Here is a 21,621-nt window from a genome sequence, read left to right on the forward strand (position 1 = left end):
TGAAAATACATTAAACTTTGAAAAGTTCATTATTAGACTTTGACTATATGGTGTAAAAGCGTTTGCTATAGAAACTAGAACACATGTGAACCAGCGCATTCACGTTAATTTAGCATTGGTAGCTGAAGATTTGTTCAACTGCCCAAATTGCTGTTATAGAAAATCCATTCCAGCCAATCAAATACAGAGCAGAGTGTCTATATAGTTAATCTAATTTTCGCATGTGCAAGGTCTGTGATATAACACAAAACATATTGGGTTGTATGATTAATATAATGGATTTGTTCAGTACTCTGTGCTACATATTATACTGTTAGGTAATGAAAATGCTGTCAGCATACCTCAGTCACCTGGGATTCAGTCTGCTGTTTGTGCTTGTCATCAGGTTGTGGAACCACTTTGCCTAATCCCTGCACAATCCAGGTTATCACCCCTGTCCTGTAAGAGGGAAAATAATCATTCATTAAACTCACTGGCCATGAAAGCAGAGTGAGTCTGCTGTATATAGAAAGGTGCAATGTTCTGAGCAAACACTACAAGGCAGCAGGAGACAGAAGCACAGTTGAGTGTTTATCGTGGGAGTTGCAGGGGTTTATGTAAAGCCTTAACTACAAGTGCCTGTATAAATAACGCGCCATTATGTTTTGGTAGAAGGTACGTTTTTTTCTTGGAAAATGTTACTATATATTTAAGATTTGAAGTATTTAATTTTACCAATAACTAAGCTATAAGAACACAAAAACAACAGTAGTATAGTATTAAAGCACAGTAACTCAAGTGGTCTTCACTTCTTTCTAAATGTCACAAATGTAACATTTAAAAATGCCAGACTGTTCAGGTCCAAATTTACAACAGTGATGCTAAATATTTTTCCTAAAGGCTTGCGTTTAGAACAGTTGAGCTGGACTGTAATATATCTACAGCAATCATGTCCAACTATCCAGATCTCTATAAGCTGTTTTACCATGTACTAGATTTCATTATTGCAGTGGTGAAGTCACAAAATAAATGTAATTTGTTACTGTATTTAAGTAGCTTTTTTATGTATCTGTACTTTACTAAGGTATTTCAATTTGGGAATACTTTTACTTTGACTTTACTACATTTTAAAGTCAAATTTCTTACTTTTTACTCAACTCATTTTTGCAAATTTAGTTCTTTTTTATTTATCAGTGGATAAATATTAAGCTGGTCAAACACACAGCAAGCCAAAAGTCAGGGTAGAGCACACACTCTGTTTTGAACTTGTTTTGATTGCCGCCTATTGGTTTCTACTTTGCACAAACATACAGTTTAGCATCAGTTCAACAGCAACAATAACATTTTGAGAGTAATAAATAAAAAAAAAATTTAAGTAGTTGAAAAGAAGGTTTTGGGCGCATGATAATTTTATTTGGGACCGATATTTGATTCATTTATTCCTATAATAGGTGAATTAATTAACCAATGGTCTTTAAATGATAATAGAAACATTATAGACATAATAAATCATAGTACTTTGGATACTCAAGTACATTTGAAGGCAAATACTTTTGACTTTTACTCAAGAGAACGTTTCAAGGGAGCACTTTTACTTTTACAGGAGTTATATTTTACCTAGTGTATCACTACTTTAAATCAAGTACAGTGAGGAAAATAAGTATTTGAACACGCTGCTATTTTGCAAGTTCTCCCACTTAGAAATCATGGAGGGGTCTGAAATTGTCATCGTAGGTGCATGTCCACTGTGAGAGACATAATCTAAAAAAAAAAATCCAGAAATCACAATGTATGATTTTTAAACTATTTATTTGTATGATACAGCTGCAAATAAGTATTTGAACACCTGTCTATCAGCAAGAATTCTGACCCTCAAAGACCTGTTAGTCTGCCTTTAAAATGTCCACCTCCACTACATTTATTATCCTAAATTAGATGCACCTGTTTGAGGTCGTTAGCTGCATAAAGACACCTGTCCACCCCATACAATCAGAAAGAATCCAACTACTAACATGGCCAAGACCAAAGAGCTGTCCAGAGACACTAGAGACAAAATTGTACACCTCCACAAGGCTGGAAAGGGCTACGGGGAAATTGCCAAGCAGCTTGGTGAAAAAAGGTCCACTGTTGGAGCAATCATTAGAAAATGGAAGAAGCTAAACATGACTGTCAATCTCCCTCGGACTGGGGCTCCATGCAAGATCTCACCTCGTGGGGTCTCAATGATCCTAAGGAAGGTGAGAAATCAGCCCAGAACTACACGGGAGGAGCTGGTCAATGACCTGAAAAGAGCTGGGACCACCGTTTCCAAGGTTACTGTTGGTAATACACTAAGACGTCATGGTTTGAAATCATGCATGGCACGGAAGGTTCCCCTGCTTAAACCAGCACATGTCCAGGCACATCTTAAGTTTGCCAATGACCATTTGGATGATTCAGAGGAGTCATGGGAGAAAGTCATGTGGTCAGATGAGACCAAAATAGAACTTTTGGGTCATAATTCCACTAAACGTGTTTGGAGGAAGAAGAATGATGAGTACCATCCCAAGAACACCATCCCTACTGTGAAGCATGGGGGTGGTAGCATCATGCTTTGGGGGTGTTTTTCTGCACATGGGACAGGGCGACTGCACTGTATTAAGGAGAGGATGACCGGGGCTATGTATTGCGAGATTTTGGGTAACAACCTCCTTCTCTCAGTTAGAGCATTGAAGATGGGTCGAGGCTGGGTCTTCCAACATGACAATGACCCGAAGCACACAGCCAGGATAACCAAGGAGTGACTCTGTAAGAAGCATAGCAAGGTTCTGGCATGGACTAGCCAGTCTCCAGACCTAAACTCAATAGAGAATCTTTGGAAGGAGCTCAAACTCCATGTTTCTCAACGACAGGTCAGGAACCTGACTGATCTAGAGAACATCTGTTTGGAGGAGTGGGCCAAAATCCCTCCTGCAGTGTGTGCAAACCTGGTGAAAAACTACAGGAAACGTTTGCCCTCTGTAATTGCAAACAAAGGCTACTGTACCAAATATTAACATTGCCTTTCTCAGGTGTTCAAATACTTATTTGCAGCTGTATCAAACAAATAAATAGTTTAAAAAATCATACATTGTGATTTCTGGATTTTTTTTTTAGATTATGTCTCTCACAGTGGACATGCACCCAAGATGACAATTTCAGACCCCTCCATGATTTCTAAGTGGGAGAACTTGCAAATTAGCAGGGTGTTCAAATACTTATTTTCCTCACTGTACATGGTTCATGGACTTTGACCACCACTGTATTATTGTGCACTGTATGAAGTGTATACCATCCGAAGCGTATTATTTTGTGTAGCATTGCAATGAACTGAATCAAATAAACTATTTGCTCTATAAAAAATAATCTGAAAAATATCGAAAAAAAATTATTGGACAAATCAAATCAAAACAAAAAATAAAAAACATTAGAGGCGACCATTTGGCCATTTTGTGAATGAAAGCCACACTGTACACTCTATATTAGCCTTTATCGTTTGAGAACACACATAATCCGTTTTGGGCCGAGCCAATTTGATGCAGGGATTTGACCTTTCAAATTAGATTTTCACCATTCTGCACAGAGTACATCTGCTCCTAAGTGTGTTTTTCTATAAGTGTAAATGAATTGGAACTACTCACTCTTCATTTGCTTTACTGCAATCCAGAATGAAATGAAACAAACATATGATAGAGGTAAATCATATGAACAGGTAATCAAATACTCTACCTGATGCACACACACACACACCCACTCACACACACACACACACAATATGAAATAATAATGAAATAGAAATGCAAATAGTACCTGGTGCTGTTATCCTCTTGTTGCTAAGAAATGTAATAGAGACAAAAAAGAAAGAGAGAGAGAGAGAGAGAGAGAGAGAGAGAGAGAGAGAGAGAGAGAGAGAGAGAGAGAGAGATTATTTTGAAATGAGAAGCAAATGTGTATTCACTTTCAAATTATGTCAGGCAAATGACATTCGTACCTTGGCATCACTCTCTGCCTTGTCTGTTTGAGGTGTAGTTGCAGGCTGAGGGAGAGCACTGGTCAAACCCTGAGAAATCCAGGTCAATACACCACCCTGAGTACTACAGAGAGAGGGAGAGAGAGAGAGAGAGAGAGAGAGAGAGAGAGAGAGAGAGAGAGAGAGAGAATAAAACAGAGAGAGGTTTGGTGAGGTTAGGTGGATGGGATGTGGGTGGCCACACTTAAAACAAGTGACTCATGAACGAATCATTCACTTTGAACGAGCTCCTAATGCGATTCAGAAGGACGAGTAGTCTGAAAGAGTGATTCATTCATTTTCTGCTGGACGCACATTAGCAAAGCTTTGCAAAATCTCTGTAAGTTATGTACAGTGAACAGACTTGAGTTTACTTTACATTCTCTTTTGTCACTTGAATCCCATATATGAAATGCATTACACAGGAAATTATTACAGGAAACAGAATTGAGTAGTTTATCTCGAGTCAAAATACTCAGTTCTGTTCATCATAATTTGTCCTTAGTTGCATTGTCAAGTCGAGTTTATTTGTATAGCGCTTTTCATAACAGACATTGTCTCAAAGCAGCTTTACAGAAATCAACAGTTAGGGTAAATTTATCCCTGATGAGCAGCCGTGACGACTGTGGCAAGGAAAAACTCCCTTAGATGTTATAAGGAAGAAACCTTTAGAGAAACCAGACTCAAAAGTGGAACCCATCCTCATTTGGGTGACATCAAGTTGTCACATATTCATTATTGGAACTATAGTCAAAGTTCGTCTTTACAGACGTTTTGGAGGATCTGCCTATTAAAAATGTAACTTTTAACTGTATTTTGGATCAAAGTCACTAAAATGATCTGATCTTCCAATCACTATTACACACTAAACACAGACACAGACACACAGACACACAGACACACACACACACACACACACACACACACACACACACACACACACACACACACACACACACACACACACACACACACACACACAGACATACCTGATTTCTTCCGAAACTTTATCCTCTTTCAGCTTAGCAGGATTGGCTTCTTTTTAACAAAATGGAAAACAAGGCAGTGCTGTCAAGCAACACATCATCAGCTTTGTGTAAAAGTAAAAATACCAATGATCACGAACATAACGGCTCTACTGTATATGTGTAAATACAACTCTTGCTCTATATGGATCAGTAATGAGTGGTATAAATGGTTTGTTCCAGATCAGTGTAAGATGCATAGTGCACCTGTGTGCATTTGTATCAATACTATGCCACTTGACTAATTTTTATATCAGTTATTCTACCTTACCAGTTCTTGTAACGTCTACAGTATGTACACCTGTGCCAGATTTACTGCTAAATGAGTATTTAAGTCTAAATTTTACCTCACATCCCACAGTTTGTCTTACATTTACTGTAGCTTTTATTATTGTCATCAGTGTGTTCATTTTTCAGGTAATTGTTCTTGCTTCCTCTTGCATATTTATTATTTATTTTTTATGTCATTGTGTAGACCGTAGTGTTGGACATTTTGAACTTTAAATATTATAGCATATAATATTATAATATTTGCACTTGCATCCACCTTTGCCCATATGACATAAAAAGCTGCACCTGTGCAATTTGTTGCATTGTCACCAATTTGCTTGTGCACTGTTAAAATGCAGATTTTAGCCCAATAATTATCAACTTTGATGATCACTAATGATCACTGATCAGCTGCCATGTGTGTAATCACTGACCTTTTTTAACCTTTTGCTCCTTAACTGATGGTTCCTAAAAGAGTGGAAAAAAATATAATTGCTTTCAACTGATCAGCAAGTAAACCATTTTTCTATGTTGTCTGTATTTTCTCAGTCATGACAATTTAATATACATTGTTAGATAAAATGTAATTAATTAGAATATAACACAATTCTGTCATAAATAAAATATGTATATTTATGTATCACTTTGTTGCAAAAATGTATCAAGGATTTTTACCTACATGATATACAGTATAGGTATTATGTCTATTTTTTTGTCGTGTTAGTGTTACAGCAGTTCAGTTGTGTACTGTTTCCTAAGTCTTTGCAAACATAATCAGCTTATTTCTACAACTAATTGTACTTTATATTACTAACAAAAGAGAACAACAAACACTAACATTATTATTATTATTACTACTAATAATAATGTTAAACAGGTAAATGAAAAAAATAAATTGCTCAGCTGATGCTGGATCTGTGATGATCACAAATGCTGAGCTCATAAAACTAGGAGCTACTAACCATATAGACTGTATAAGACTGCAGAAAGAACATCACTTATAATCTTATACTCCAGTACTCATGTTAGTTCTCACTCTCCAGTATTCTGTATTGTTGAAAGATTTATGATCAAACTCTTGATGTCACCCAAATGAGGATGGGTTCCCCTTTTGAGTCTGGTTCCTCTCAAGGTTTCTTCCTCATTACATCTAAGGGAGTTTTTCCTTGCCACAGTCGCCACGGCTGCTCATCAGGGACAAATTCACACCATTCACCTTAACTGTTGATTTGTGTAAAGCTGCTTTGAGACAATGTCTGTTGTGAAAAGCGCTATAGAAATCAACTTGACTTGACTTGACTTCACACTTTATTTGTTCTTTATATCTGTAATAAATCTGTGCATGTTTCTTAGTTTAAAAAAAAAACAAGACAGTTATAAATACTTGGTATATACTGTATAATTGGTCCCCCTTTATTTTCTGTCTATACTTGAATCTCTGGTAGACATATTAAATAAAGTCTATCAGGTTTTAGCTTGAACGATTCCGGAGTTGTCCACTAAAGCTTTACCTTTCTGAATATGACAGTACCTACATAATTACTACCTGATGCCATGATGATTAAATTATTAATCTTATACTATATATATAATGATTAAGTACTTATTGATTAATACTTTTAATTTTGAAGTACATTCAAAGTCTTTTCTCTCTTTTTCAGAAATTAAAATTATAAATGTTTCTTTTACAGGATTTATACTCATAAATAATAATATTCATTTAAAATAATTAATTAATTATTTATGATAATTAATATCTAGGTAGTTTATATGTACCGTGTTTTAAGTATAGGAATGGTGTACACGGCTAAGATTTACCAATTTATTTTAGATAAACGTTGTATGAGTAAGTGACCAAAAAGAAAGGATTTGCCTTATTGTTGATAGATTATGCGTTTGATTTATAACAATGCTTCAGCCATCTATAGCTAGGAGGCTATAGGGTTAAATTAAAGCGGCACATTGGGTAGGATAGCATACTCTCTCTCATTTGTCAGCTCAGATATGTGGAAGACTTGGCTTTCCTCCAAGTATGATATATAAAGGTAGGCTGACAGGTGCGTTGCATCTTGTGGGCGACCAAATAAAGATTAAAATTGGGGGAAAAAAAGGGGGAAATTGGTTCCCTTTTAAAAAAGAGAACACAGTTCTACATTTGCAGATTATAACATTACGTAACAATTTTCAGCACATTACTGAAGGTGTTAGAAACAGATTGTGTAATCCACGCTTTGCGTTTACAAACAGACATATGCACACTTACTAATGTTTGTTGTGTATTGCCTTTGACTTCCTCTTCCGGCTTTACAGGCTTCTCTGGAGGTTGAGGGACAACTTTCACCACCCAACTAAACATCCTTCAGCTCAAAACGCACGTCTAATAATAATAATAATATTAATAATAATAATAATAATAATAATAATAATAATAATAATAATAATAATAATTGCGCACACACACACACACACACACACACACACACACACACACACACACACACACACACACACACACACACACAAGCACGCGCGAGAGAGATATTTGAGCAACTACATTGTAATATTGCTAGTTACATCTGCAGCTAATAATTCTATATTATAATATTAATAATAATATTATATTACAATATGATAATATTATATAATTAATATATTCAAATATGAATTATAATGAAAATATAATATATTTTAATTGAATATATTAATATATAAATATTATATTGTAATATTAATATTCTAGCTTATTGTTAAAGGTGATGTGAACACAATTGCATAGGAATTAGGAAATGTGGCCATCAAGTTTAAACTAGCATACTGAATGAGGCAGAAAATTTTGCAGTTTAATAGACAACAACAACAAAAACATTTATAGTCTTTCGGACCATTTTTCCTGTTTGCATGCTCCATAAATATCTGGTAGTCTGGGTAAACTAAAATCTATTTTAAAATAAATTTTTTTCAAATAACAGAAAAACTATTGCAATAGGAGTGTAGCCTGAATTACAGGATAATCCCTACTGCATGGTTAAGCGTGTCAGGAGCTGTTAGTGTTAATTAATGCTAATTGTGTCTGATCCTAATCCAGCTAAAATTCCTGACCTGAATACTGCACTGCACAGGTAAAGTGTGGATCTACCTATCAATTTGATTTAGTGTAAAGAATAATTACTGGCATAAGAAAGAGAATTTCATGCATTATCATAGCTCAGGGAGGAAATTACAAATAATGAAAAAAGAAACATCAGTAATACAATATTACAAAACATTCACATATTAATATTCAGCCAAATGAATATACATTTTTTTTTATCACATTTTTAAACGCAATGATATTTAACAAGATTTTTTTCTTGTACATTTCATAGAATCTGGATTGTTGGAAGTAAAAAAAAGTTATTATTTAGTAAAGTTTCCGAATCAAGCAATTTAACATTTAAAAAGAATATTAAATTGTACCGTATTTATTGTTAGTCCAGGGCTTATCATGGAAACTCTGAATGTCAGTACAAGAGTTTACACCCTGGATTTAATGTCAGTCCATTAAAAGTAGGAGGAAAAAAAAACCTGTTGTTTGCCTCTTTTGGAGCTAGTTGGCTAAATTGTTAGGTTTAACCATTATTTAGTTTATAGTAAGTTTATCACATGCTCCCTGGTTTTCTGAGAAAAAACGACCAATATCCAAACAAGAAATGTTTTAATGATAAATAAATAATTAAGAAATTATTCATATAGCAAAGTATGTGTATCTACATAATACAGATCCATAAAATCAGTAATAAATATTCATTTAACCTTTGTGTAATGTTTATTGTAGTTATATGTGTGAAACCAATTTTATGATGATATTCAAACTAAAGTAACATGCAGTGCATTAATACCTTATATACTGTAAGAGATCAGAGAGAGTAAGTAATAACCATGGGTCTTCACTTTACACTTAAATTATATAAAGACTTACCTTAGCTGTTTAGGCATAGGCAATCATCTCAGAGATTGGAGACCTGGCTAGAGGACAGGTACTTGGAGGAATGGTAGGATTAGCCATACTGAAGTTAAGATAATAGGATTAGCTATGATTAGGTTAGATCAGGAAAGGGTAAAAGAAAGAATGTACACCTGAATGTACTTCAGACACCTGGACCTGATTGCAGCTACGCAAGTTTCTACACATTGAATGGACAATCAGGGCAATTGAACAGCTCCAACAAACAAAATTGCAATGTAAAGATAATGAACAATTAGCAAACTTTGATCGGTTTAAAACAAGTTACAAGTGAGCCAGAATCCAATCATGCTGCAGTAGAGGGTTAAGGACCCTAAAGTGACTCTTTGGAAATCCTTCGCATTAAACTCACATCTCTAGATGAATACACTAGTATACATAGTGTTCAACTTTTGTAGCCAATTGAATATAATCAGTGCAATTACTCATGTAAACAAATACTTTGGTGGAAGCTTTAAGCATGTTGTAGAAACGTATGAGTATGACCCTGAATTTAGTTACAGAAGATACTTTTGTTCCCATTTATACCCAAAGAACTAAGGAAGGTTGGAAAGTAAAGTTGTGCGTCATAAATAACCAAAAATAGCTATATGTCTAAGGTCCCACATGTCAGCTACCATAACATGCTACGTAGCAAGTCTCCTCCACAATTAATTAAATGAAGTGGAGAAGACAATGCTAGAAGATAATGAGATATAAAACAAAAAACAGCTCAAGAAATGAACATCAACAGCTTCATTATCAGTAGAGAAGCATTGGGTGGTTATTTGCCTCCATGTCCTGCAGAAAAACTAGCCATGGATTATTCCTTACATATGGTTAGGGACTGGAATTCTAAGTAATAAGAGCTCAGTGCCAATTCTGTTCCACTGTAGCACAACATGAAGACAGTGGAAAATAGTTTACTTTGTTTTGGGGTAGATAGACCATAAAGGAGCATACAGGGTATGAGAGAGAAAGATACAAAGAGGAAGAGAAATAAGAGAAACAGACAGACTGTAGGTTTCATCCTGATGATGGTTGTTTAAAAGAATGCAATAAGATCTGGTTAATTTCAGAGTAATTGGCAGTCTAATTCAGATTCATTGCACTGGTTTTATGTGATTCCCAAAAGACAAAGTGAAAAACAGGTTGCATATGGCAGCATCAAATTGAATGCAGCTCTGGAAACCCTGGAGACAGGCCTTGTGGCAGCTGGTGCAGGATCTAAGTGTCACTGGACTCTAAAAAATGTAAGCATCCATCTTTTTTGCATCATTATGCCTTAATGTGCCCTGCACAACTTCTTCCTTTGTTGCATAATTAAAACACTCCCTTTTAATATGATGCATCGTAGACAAAAAAGTATCAAATAAATTGCAGGGGCTCCTACCATGACCCACAGATAATACAGTGTTTGTTAAAGCTACCGTATTTTTCGGACTATAAGCCGCTACTTTTTTCCCATGTTTTGAACCCGGCTTAAACAACGAAGCGGCTAATTTATGAATTTTTCCTGGGTTTTTCCCGGTTCCACAAACTTCAAACCAAATAACTGAGCCCCATAACATTAGACCAATGAAATTTCAGAACGGAAACGAAAAAAACGCACTTCACCTGTGTTCTGAGCTGCACAGCATCGGGAGAAAAAAACTTTTTTTTAAACGCACGACGATGCCAAAAGATAAACTCCAGAGAGAAATAGTTGTAAAAGGAAGGAGGAAGACAGTGAATAATTACTTTCTTGGTAGGCTACTGTTTAGATACAAGCCGTTGTAACGCGTTGTGTCTGGGTCATGGGAGAGCTCGCTAACTCCAGTTGCAACACAAATCATATAAGCACAGACAGGTTTCCAAAACTTGTGCTTTTTTATTTTTTTTGGCAACAGCGTTATGGGTTAGTCAAAAAAACGTAGAAATTAGCATCAGAAAATTATAAGGACATATTCCTCGGTCTCCACACATGCAGTAATAGCGGATAAAAGCAGTGGCATGCTATTCCCAAAATACCGCTATGCTCCTAAAGGAAGCGCAACGTATTTCACCCGTTACACCGTGTGTAACGTGTCTTTCGTTAAAGCCTGTGTAAAGTACATTAGTGTAGACATAGTGTTTTGCGGCTTATAGACAGGTGCGGCTTATTTATGTTCAAAAATAAAAATATTTGGAAAATTCAAAACTCAAAACACCTGGAATGAGCAAATATTTTTAATAAATAAAGCACGTCTGATTGTAAAAGTAATCTGATGGTCACTGCAAGACAAAGATCCACAGATTTAATTATTAAAAGTTTAGAAAAAAAATATTGTTTTTCATTTTTAACCAATCCTGAGATTTTTTTTAGCTATGTAAATGTTAATGGGCAACTTTTAAAGGAATGATGTAAAGTTGCCTTTTTAGCTGCTAAAGATTTCCAGAAAAAACCCTCAGAAATAAGGAATCTCTAATCATGTCCTTATTCACTAATGTGAAAGGCAATTAAAGCTTTACTAATGAACTAATTTTGGAGGATATAATGGGTTTTTAATGAAACAAGAGCTTTTTTTAAACAGCAAGGACTGGAAACAAAGGTGCTAATGAATAAACTCTCCATCTCGTAATGCCAAACCTAGCAGGTTTGATTAGATGCAGATTGCTGGGCACACGAGGGGTTTTAGATGCTTAGAAAACACTACATTGAAAACACTAAACACTATGTGTAATGTGATGTGTAAACCTGCAAACATGAATGAGCTCCCAGAATATGTGCATTTTTCCCAATCTATAAACATACAAGTCATTAGGAACTGATGCAATATGATGTATGAATTGCTTGTTTCTAGTCAGTAGTTGTAAATGAATTCCTTCAACACTAATGTCTTTGTGCAGGCAACTTTAAAACCACCTGCACAATATTGTGTAAATCACACTTGTGCCACCAAAACTGATTTGACTTATTGAGACATGGATTACACAAGACTTTTGGAGGTGTTCTGCACCACAACATACCAACAGATCCTTTAATGCATATATTTTGTGAGATAGGGTCTCCTTGGATTGCAATTTGCAGGTTTTGTGTCTACAAAACAAGCCCAAATCATGTCAAGTCAAGTCAAGTCAAGTCAAGTCAAGTCAAGTCAAGTCAAGTTTATTTCTATAGTGCTTTTTACAATGGACATTGTCTAAAGGCAGCTTCACAGAATATAAGAATTAAGGTGAACGATGTGTATTTATCCATGATGAGCAGCCTGGGGCGATTTGAGAAGAACCAGACTCAAAAGGGGAACCCATCCTCATTTGTGCGATATTATCACCAAATCATCACCCGTCCACCACTGTGCTTGACAGTTGGTATAAGATGTTTCTGCTGATATACTGTGTTTGGTTTTCATAATGCAAATGGTGTTGTGCATTATGGCCAAGCATCTCCAATCTCCAGTCTCATCTGTTCAAAGGACATTGTTTCAGAAGTCTTATGGTTTGTTCAGATGCAACATTTTAAACTTAAGCTGTGTTGCTATATTTCTTTATATATAGGTTATCACCTTCAATAGGTTTTCACCTTACAACCCTTCCAAACAAATCATACTTGTTCAGGTTTTTTCTAACAGTAGATCTCACTCTTGGGGTTTTTTTGCAATTTCTTTGAGCATTGCACGGTCTGACCTTAGCAGCTGTCTTGAATGTTTTAAACTTGTGAATAATGTTCCTCACTGTAAAACAATAGATTTTAAATTGTTTGAAAATGGCCTTATAGCCCTTCCACGATCGATGGGCATCAACAATTGCATCTCAAAAATTATTGCTGATGTTTTTCCTACTTGGCAGTGTGTTAACACACCTAAATGCTTTAGACCAGCAAGTTTTTATAGTTTTTATAGAGGTGGTCCCACTTGCTAATTTCAATTAATCAGAGGCATTTAATTAGCAAGGTTTCCTGGTGGTGTAGTGGTTAGGATGTGGCGCTCTCACCGGTGCGGCTCGGGTTCGATCCCTGGTCAGGGAACCAACCCCAGCCACTCTTAGTGCCGGTCCCAAGCCTGGATAAATGGGGAGGGTTGCGTTAGGAAGGGCATCCAGCGTAAAAACATGTGCCAAATCAAACATGCGGATGATCCACTGTGGCGACCCCTGATGGGAGAAGCTGAAAGAAAGTTAGAGGCATTTAATTATCAGCACCTAGTTACTCTTTAGCTTCTTCTTTCCTATGAAAGCATGAAGGGTTTTCAGTTTTCCACACATATTTTTTGCATTTTGACTTAATCTTTGTAAAGTAAATAAATACACAATGCAATATAATCACTTGTTGTTCCTCTAGGTTGTATTTACCTAATTCTAAAACCTGCAAAAGACTAGATTTTTATTATATCTGGATATGCAAGTTCATGAAAATCTTTTTCACATGACTGCATATGTCAGTTATTCTCTCTTTCTTCTTTCTACCCCTACACCTTCTTCTCATACCTGTGTTTTATAGGCTAATGTCACACCCCATTTCTCTGCTCTGTAGACTCTCCTGTACATTTTCAGGTTCTTACTCAGCCTGTAGGCAAGTCTACTGATGTAAGTGTCTATTGAGTAGGTGGAAACAGGCAGTAATTATGTACACTAGGAATGTATTATGGTCTAGTTTGCTTTGCAAAGGTGGGAGGAAATTTTGCATCGAAGCCAGTTCGCACTATCTATGTCTATTATACATACCCATAACTTTAGCCTTTTCAAAATCCCTAACCTAGAATACCAGTGCGAACATCAAAGTAATTGCAAAATTTTTCCGTGTACAATGTGAAAGGTTTTTACTTTTTTTACAACAGCTCAAACCTGCAGAAATTCAAAGAAAAACAATTACAATCTCCCATAATTCAGACGTCTCCCTATTGATTACATGCATTTAAAGCAAACTCTGGAAGAAAAAAGCAATTGTTTTTACACCCAGTTTATTTTATGACCTTGCAAAATCCAAGCATAATTTGAGGCCATGCTTAACTGGTACAGTACATTATACACACAACATATAAATGCTAGTAATGGATGCTGTTCATTTATCCTTAACAACTGAAAAGAAAAAACACTGAACTTATGAAAATAATTAATTTAAAAAATAACAACTAGAAAAAATAGTCTGCTCTGTAATTAAACTACTGTGTTCAGCTTGTTCTCATCAAGACAAATAAAAGAATTGCACACAGAAACATAAAATATAAACTTCTGGCAGGTTTTGAGCTTTTGTTATATAATTGTCCTCAAAGCACAGGTTTGCTGCCATGTTAAAATATGTCTCACTACTAATATTCATTTTGTTGAATATCCTTTTTTTATATTTTTTGTAGCCAACTGTCCTAATGGTATATCATCTATAGGTTTTAAATGTACTTTAAATGTACTTGTACTTTAAAAGTGCTTTAAATGTTCACCACATGTACCTCAGGAACTTGCCAACTCAGCTGCCGAAGACAAATCCACCTAAAAATGTATGGTCTGGGAGACAAAGAGAAAATTTATATGATTATGATTAATAAAGAAAACCTTATTCGAATTCCATCAGGGCCCTAAGCTATTGTCAATAACTAGGCTGGCGTTTGATAATAAAGTTTTCTACTAGACTGTAGATTTGCAGCTTCCAATTATTCAAAATTGTGTTTGTGTTTCAGAACTGAAATCAGTTGTATTTTATCCCGCTTTCAAATTTGCTGTATAGGTATTTACAACATTAAAGGGACATGCTTAAGATTGACATTTAATGCTGCCCTAAACTTATGCAACGTATCTTTCAGTTGTTCACTTATTTAGAAAAGAATATTTTCTTTGAATTGACTTCAGCATAATAAAATGCTTTACACTTGCAAACTCTCTAGCGTAGACACACTGGATGTACTATTCCTTAGACACCATAAAACATGGAATTCTTGGTGGCAAGAACACATGAAGACATTCATAAAACTCTCTCAGCATGTTCAAGTGCAATCAAATTGAGAAGTTGGTTATGATTGCTGTATTTTTTTTTACATATTCAACTGTTAGGTTATTTTTCTGTTAATGTTTAATGTTATTATCTTTTCTTCTTCTTCTGCTCAAGTAGTGATTTCATTGTACATTTACATTTTCAGAATTCAGAAGATGGCCTTATCCAGAGTGACGTACAAAAGTGTTTTGAAGTCTCTATCAATAAATAAATCAACACTCGTTCACTAGGTTGCAAACTTAGGATACCACCAGCCTAAACTCTGTTTGGAGGAGTAATAGAATAGCCTTTATTTGTCACATATACATTACAGCACAGTGAAAGTCCTTTCTTCGCATATCCCATCTTGCTCAGAGCACAGGGCCAGCCATCATATGGCGCCCCCGGAGCACAGAGGGTTAAGGGACCAAGAGTGGCAGCTTGGCAATACAGGGGCTTCTCATCCTTTCAATCAGTAACCCAGCACCTTAACCACTGAGCTACCACTCCCCACACCCTTTTTATTTTACATAAATACAAAATTAACTGGGAAAATAAGTGCTAAATAAGTGTTTCAGGAAAAGGTAGGTTACCTGGAGTTTGAAGATAGTCAGTGGACATCTAGGGGAAGTTCATTCCACAACCTCGGTGCCAGAACAGAAAAGAGCCTTGATGTATACCTACCGCTTTCCCTGAGAGATGGTGGGACCAGTCAAGCAGTGCTAGAAGAGCTGTGATGTAAAAGGGTGCTGGTCTATTTTTTGGCTTTTTAGGCAAGCATCAGTGTTTTGAATCTGATGCGTGCAGCTACCAATAGCCGGTGCAGGGAGCGCAGCAGTGGGGTGGTAAGGGAGAACTTGACAACAAGTCATGCAGCTGTGTTTTGGATCATTCGCAGAGAAGGAATTGCATTCACAGATAGACCTCCCAGCAAGAGTTGCAGTGGTCCAGTCTTGAAATGACAAGACAGTTTGCACCTAAGCAGCCTGTGTGGATAAAAATGATTGAATCCTTTTGATGTTGTAGAGAAGAAACTGATGAGTGTGTCACATTAGTAACGTGAGGAAAAGGTAGATCACATGGTCACCAGGAGTGGGTGGGATAAAACATAAAGCGTCTAAGACTGTTGCAACTTGACTGTATATCGATGTCTTTCTACATTAATATGACTATTTCCACATAAACAAAAAAATCAGTGGTGAATACACAGCAGCAGACGTTATCTTCACAGAGGTATTTGGGTGTAATTACAGGCTCTTTACTTGTTGTTTGAAGTGCTTATCTTGTGAAAGCCAAAAACTGGTAGCTGGCATGTAATAAAGCGGAGGTGGATGCAAGTACCGAGGTGGAAATATGAACAAAAGACACAAAGAAGCAAAAAAACTAAACCTGGAACATAATGCAAGGAAAACATCTAGAGACAACAAAGACAAACAGGGGACTATGAGTGTGCTACACGGTGAGAGTAAATACAAGTGCTAATTATCCGTAAACACAAAACAGGTGCAAACACTCATGTGACATGAGACATGTGCAGGGGCTAATGGAAAATGCAGGTATATGTGGCATAAACCTGACAGTACGGTAGCTCTTTATTGAGCAAACTGATGCAGTAACACTGTCAAAGCAACATCTCAACAAACACACTACAAGACCCGAGAATACAGAATTAACTGCCTGTTGTTATTTGGCTGTTACAGTTTATGTCTCTCACCTAGCAAAGTACTGTTTGTAGAGTTTTACCTACTGTTTTAGATTTGCTGTAGATATAAGAAAGACGATTTACTTGCATTTGAATAGGTTGATCCATCGGATGCATGATTTAGATTCTGGTGAAAGAGCAACACAGCATGATTTTTGTCTTTGTACGTCTTTTACAAAGAATATAGATAATAAAAATAATTTTTTTTTGTTGTTGTTGAGTGGTTTACTTATTATTATTTGTGACTATGTCATGCAGGGCTTGGTGAAGCTTTAGAATAAGTTAGCTAGATTTAATGAACAATTTTTTGTATTGTATTTGTTTCATAAACCAAATATTACATATTACAACATTATGATCATGTAATTTTGGAACCTAGATTTATTTTGGCTAATTAATAAAAATGTTTCCAAGAACAGAGTGTCATTTCTAAAGCCATCTACTATATTTATGGCTGTCAGGCGGAAGAACGTGCCGGAAACCGCAGTGCAGTAAACGATGTTTAATGAAGTAACACAGGACAAAAGCAGAAAATGGCAAACCAGAGTAAAGGTCCAGGCTTTGTAAATCCTGGTTAAGTCCAGAAACAGACAACAGCTCTAAGAGCTACACAGAGTCCCTTAACAAAGAAACCAAGCTGCTACACGTAGTGAAGGTAGCTTGGGTAGTCCAACAGTGTTCGTCAAACTGTAGAACGGACAATGTGCTTGGTGGGGAACGGAGGTTATATAGCCTGGAGGCTGATGAGCTCCAGGTGTAGATGATTAGTATGTAGGAGAGATGCTCGGAGTGATAGGTGGGTTCTGTGAAGGTGTGGCTGGTGGATCCCTGACAATGGCAAGATATTTAGCATATAATAATGAAAAATATATCTACTGTATTACCATAAGTTAATTTGAATGTGTTTAAAACTCCAAAATACATTTTATGGACAAACGAATTGAAAGATCTGAGTTTTCTAGCTATATGTTCTTCCCCACCTGTTACCAGTTGGAGACACACAATTGTATAAGATAAGATAAGATAAGATAAGATAAGATAAGATAAGATAAGATAAACCTTTATTCGTCCCACAGTGGGGAAATTTCTATGTTACAGCAGCAAGACAAAGAGATAAAAATAGATGCAAATATATAAAAAAGAATATACAAAAAAATAAAAACAGAGAAATAAAAACAAATAATAATAATAATAATAATAATAACAAACAAAAAAATAAAAATAAATGCAAATATATGAAAAAGAGAAATATACATATACTACAATAACAGTATATACACAGTTACAATGTATAAATACAAATAGGGGGAGAAAAAATAAAGTACGCGTTTTAAGTAATATTTCAAGGTGGTATTGCACGTAATTGCGGGTAATATTGCACATAATATTGTACATTCATTCATTCATTAATTTTCTCCCGCTTATCCGTAATTCGGGTCGCGGGGGCAGCAGTCTAAGCAGGCCCCCGCCTCCGACTGCTGCCCAATCCTCATAGCACCGTCCCTTACGGTCCCTCCTGCAGGTGGTGAGCCCACGGAAAGGCGGCCCCACGTCCCTCCGGCGTCACGGACCTTGATATTTCCCTCGTAAGGGACCCCCGGAGCATAGAGGGTTAAGGGCCTTGCTCAAGGGCCCAAGAGTGGCAGCTTGGCGATACCAGGGCTTGAACCCCAGACCGAAAAATTTTGTACATGATTCATGTAATCTTGCACACAGATAATGTTATTGCACAGCTTAAAAAGTAATAACAGTGTTGTATTTTGGTGGCCTTCCTGATCAGCTTGTCCAGTCTATTCCTGTCTGCAGTAGATATGCTGCTGCCCCAGCAGACCACACCATAGAATATGGCTAAACCACCATAGAGTCAAAAAAGGTCTTTAGTAGCTCTCCCTGCACTCCAAAATACCTTAGTCTCCTCAGCAGAAAGAGTCTGCTCTGCCCTTTCTTTTTGATTGCCTCAGTGTTGTTTGTCCAGTCCAGTTTGTTGTTTAGGTGAACACGCCTGAATGTTCACTGGTGATAGAGTTTGTTTGTGCCTACGGAAATCCACCACCAGTTCTTTCGTTTTCCCCGCATTTATCTGGAGGCAGCTCTGTTGGCACCAGTCCACAAAGTTCTGTATAAGTCCTCTGTACTCTCTGTCATCATCATTCGTGATCAGACCAACGATGGCAGAGTCATCAGAGAACTTCTGTAGGTGACAGGTTGCTGAGCTGAACATGAAGTCTGCAGTGTAGATGGTGAAGAGAAACGGGGCTAGAACCGTTCCCTGCGGGGCTCCAGTGTTGCAGACAATCATGTCAGACTCACAGTCACGAGTCCTCACATACTGTGGTCGGTCTGTGAGGTAGTCCAGTATCCAGGCAGACAGATGATGGTTCACTCTCATGTACACCATCTTATCCCTCAGGAGCGCAGGTTGGATGGTGTTAAAAGCACTAGAGAAGTCAAAAAACATGACTCTCACAGTGCTCCCAGCCTTTTCCAGGTGTGAAATAGCCCGATTTACTAGGAAGATGACTGCGTCTTCCACTCCAATGCCAGGTTGGTAGGCAAACTGAAGTGGATCCATTGATGGGCTCACCAGAGGTCGGAGATGAGTGAGCACCAGCCTCTCCAATGTTTTCATCAGATGCGAGGTCAGCGCTACTGGTCGAAGGTGGTTTTCGAAGTCTTTTCGGCGCGGCGTCTTTGGAACAGGCACCACGCAGGATGTCTTAGAAAGTCTTTGGATGCAATACAATTTTCCCTTTTCTTAAACTAGTAGACCCAAATTTGTTCCAGTATGAAAATGCCCCTGTGAAAAAAGCTAGCTCCATGAAGATATGTTTTACATGGGTTGTTGTGGAAGATATTGAGTGACCTGCTATAGAACTCTGACCTCAACCCTACTGAACACATTTAGGATGATTTGAACGCTGACTTCACCCCAGGCCTCCTCACCCTACAGTCCATCAGTACCTAAAGCCCTGAATGATCTTTGAATAAGTTGTGGCTGAATAAACACAAAATTCACAACCACACTCCGATATTTAGTGGAACATCATATTAGTGGAGGTTATTCTAACAGCAAATGTTCAAGAATACACACATACAATTCTTATGGGCAGAAGATTTTGTCCATACAGTTATTATAAACACACTATACCCGATATACTAGTGTGTCAGTGGTAAAATCCAAAAATAAATCCTATCGTATGCAAAATTAAAGGAAAAAATCACATGTACATAAGTATTCACAGCCTTTGCTCAATATTTTGTTGAAGCCCCTTTTCATCATTTAGAGCCTTAAGTTTTTTTGAGTATGATCCTACAAGCTTCAGGTTTAATGAGGAGTGTCGGTGCACAGCCATTTTCACATCTCTCCAGAGATGTTTAATCGAGTTCAAGTCTGGGCTCCGGCTGGGCCACTCAAGAACATTCACAGAGTCATCCCATAGGCATTCCTTTGTTGTTTCGGCTGTGTGCTTAGGGTTGTTGTCCTGTTGGAAGAAGAACTGTCACCACAGTCTGAGGTCTAGAGTGCTCTAGAGCAGGTTTTCATCAAGAATGTCTCTTAACATTGCTTTCTCTTAATTCTGAATAGTCTCCCAGTTACTGCCGCTAAAAAACATCACCGCAGCATTACACTTCCACCACCATGCTTCACTGTAGGGATGGAATTGGCCAGGTGATGAGCAGTGCACCTGGTTTCCTTCACACATAACACTTGGCATTCAGGCCAATGAGTTAAAATTTTGATTCTCACGGTCTGAGAGTCCTTCCGGTGCATTTGGGCAAACTGGCCACTCTTCTCTCTTCATAGAGAAACGCTGATGCTCTTTCAGAGTGACCATCGGGTTCTTAGTCACCTTCCTGACTAAGGACCTTCTCCCCTGATCACTAAGTTTGGCTGGGCAGCCCTCTCTAGGAAGCGTCCAGGTGATTTCATTTTTTTCCATTTATGGATGATGGAGGCTACTGTGCTTATTGAGACCTTCAATGCTGCAGAAACTTTTCTGTTCCCTTCCTTCTGTTCATTGTTTGTATCTATTTTGGAATAAGGCTCTAACATTATGTGGAAAAAAGTGAAGCGCTGTGAATACTTTCCAGATGCACGGTACTGAAAACTCTACAAAGGCTTAACATGATATCTTGTTTTCTTCTATGCTCGCTAAAACTCACCACGTTTACTAATTTCTGGGCCAGAAAAATCTAATCAAAACTTTGAAAATGTAAAACTAACCATATCCATTACATGGCAATATTGTGACTCTCTGTATTTATTTCTTTGAAAACACCAGGTACACTGGCCAGCATGAGAGGAAAAAAGCAAATGACTTCTCTTTTTTCATGTTTATTTCTGTTCAAATGAATACATTTTGCTAAACCAATTTTAGCTGCTGCCTTTTCTTTGTAAACACCAGGCACACTGCTTGTGATGCAAGGAGATGAAAAGTAACTGGGGGAATGGAAATGATCAGGGAAACACTACAGTGGTCTTTAAAGTTCAAAACAACAACAACAATAACATCCCTTTTGGCTTTTAGTCCTATGTCTAAATCTAGAAAATGATTTCATGTAAAGATATTAAATAACCCAAATACTTCTGGTTATAACTCTACCAAAACACGAAAAAACATCATATGAAGTCCACAAAATAAACAATAAATGAAAGCAGATTCATTCAAGACCATGTTTCTACATTTCTTTCTTTCAGTCTCTCAGAATACTTTT

The 21,621-nt window shown here is 37.0% G+C and overlaps 1 protein-coding gene across 1 annotated transcript in view; it reads right to left on the reverse strand.

Annotated features, from left to right (window-relative positions):
* cngb1a (cyclic nucleotide gated channel subunit beta 1a) overlaps positions 1–9,331 on the reverse strand; it is a 39,426-nt gene extending 30,095 nt beyond the window's left edge. The window contains exons 1-7 of the mRNA XM_083552848.1: positions 9,260–9,331; positions 7,565–7,678; positions 5,736–5,769; positions 4,996–5,044; positions 3,989–4,091; positions 3,808–3,830; positions 342–438 (exon numbers count right to left, since the gene is read on the reverse strand). Coding sequence (XP_083408974.1) covers positions 342–438; positions 3,808–3,830; positions 3,989–4,091; positions 4,996–5,044; positions 5,736–5,769; positions 7,565–7,657 — 399 coding nt within the window. The 5' untranslated portion in view covers positions 7,658–7,678; positions 9,260–9,331. The remainder of the gene's footprint in view (positions 1–341; positions 439–3,807; positions 3,831–3,988; positions 4,092–4,995; positions 5,045–5,735; positions 5,770–7,564; positions 7,679–9,259) is intronic.
* Between the last annotated feature and the right edge of the window lie 12,290 nt (positions 9,332–21,621).

The sequence above is a fragment of the Silurus aristotelis genome, assembly GCF_946808225.1.
Source record: "Silurus aristotelis genome assembly, chromosome: 10".
Taxonomy (NCBI): Eukaryota; Metazoa; Chordata; class Actinopteri; order Siluriformes; family Siluridae; genus Silurus; species Silurus aristotelis.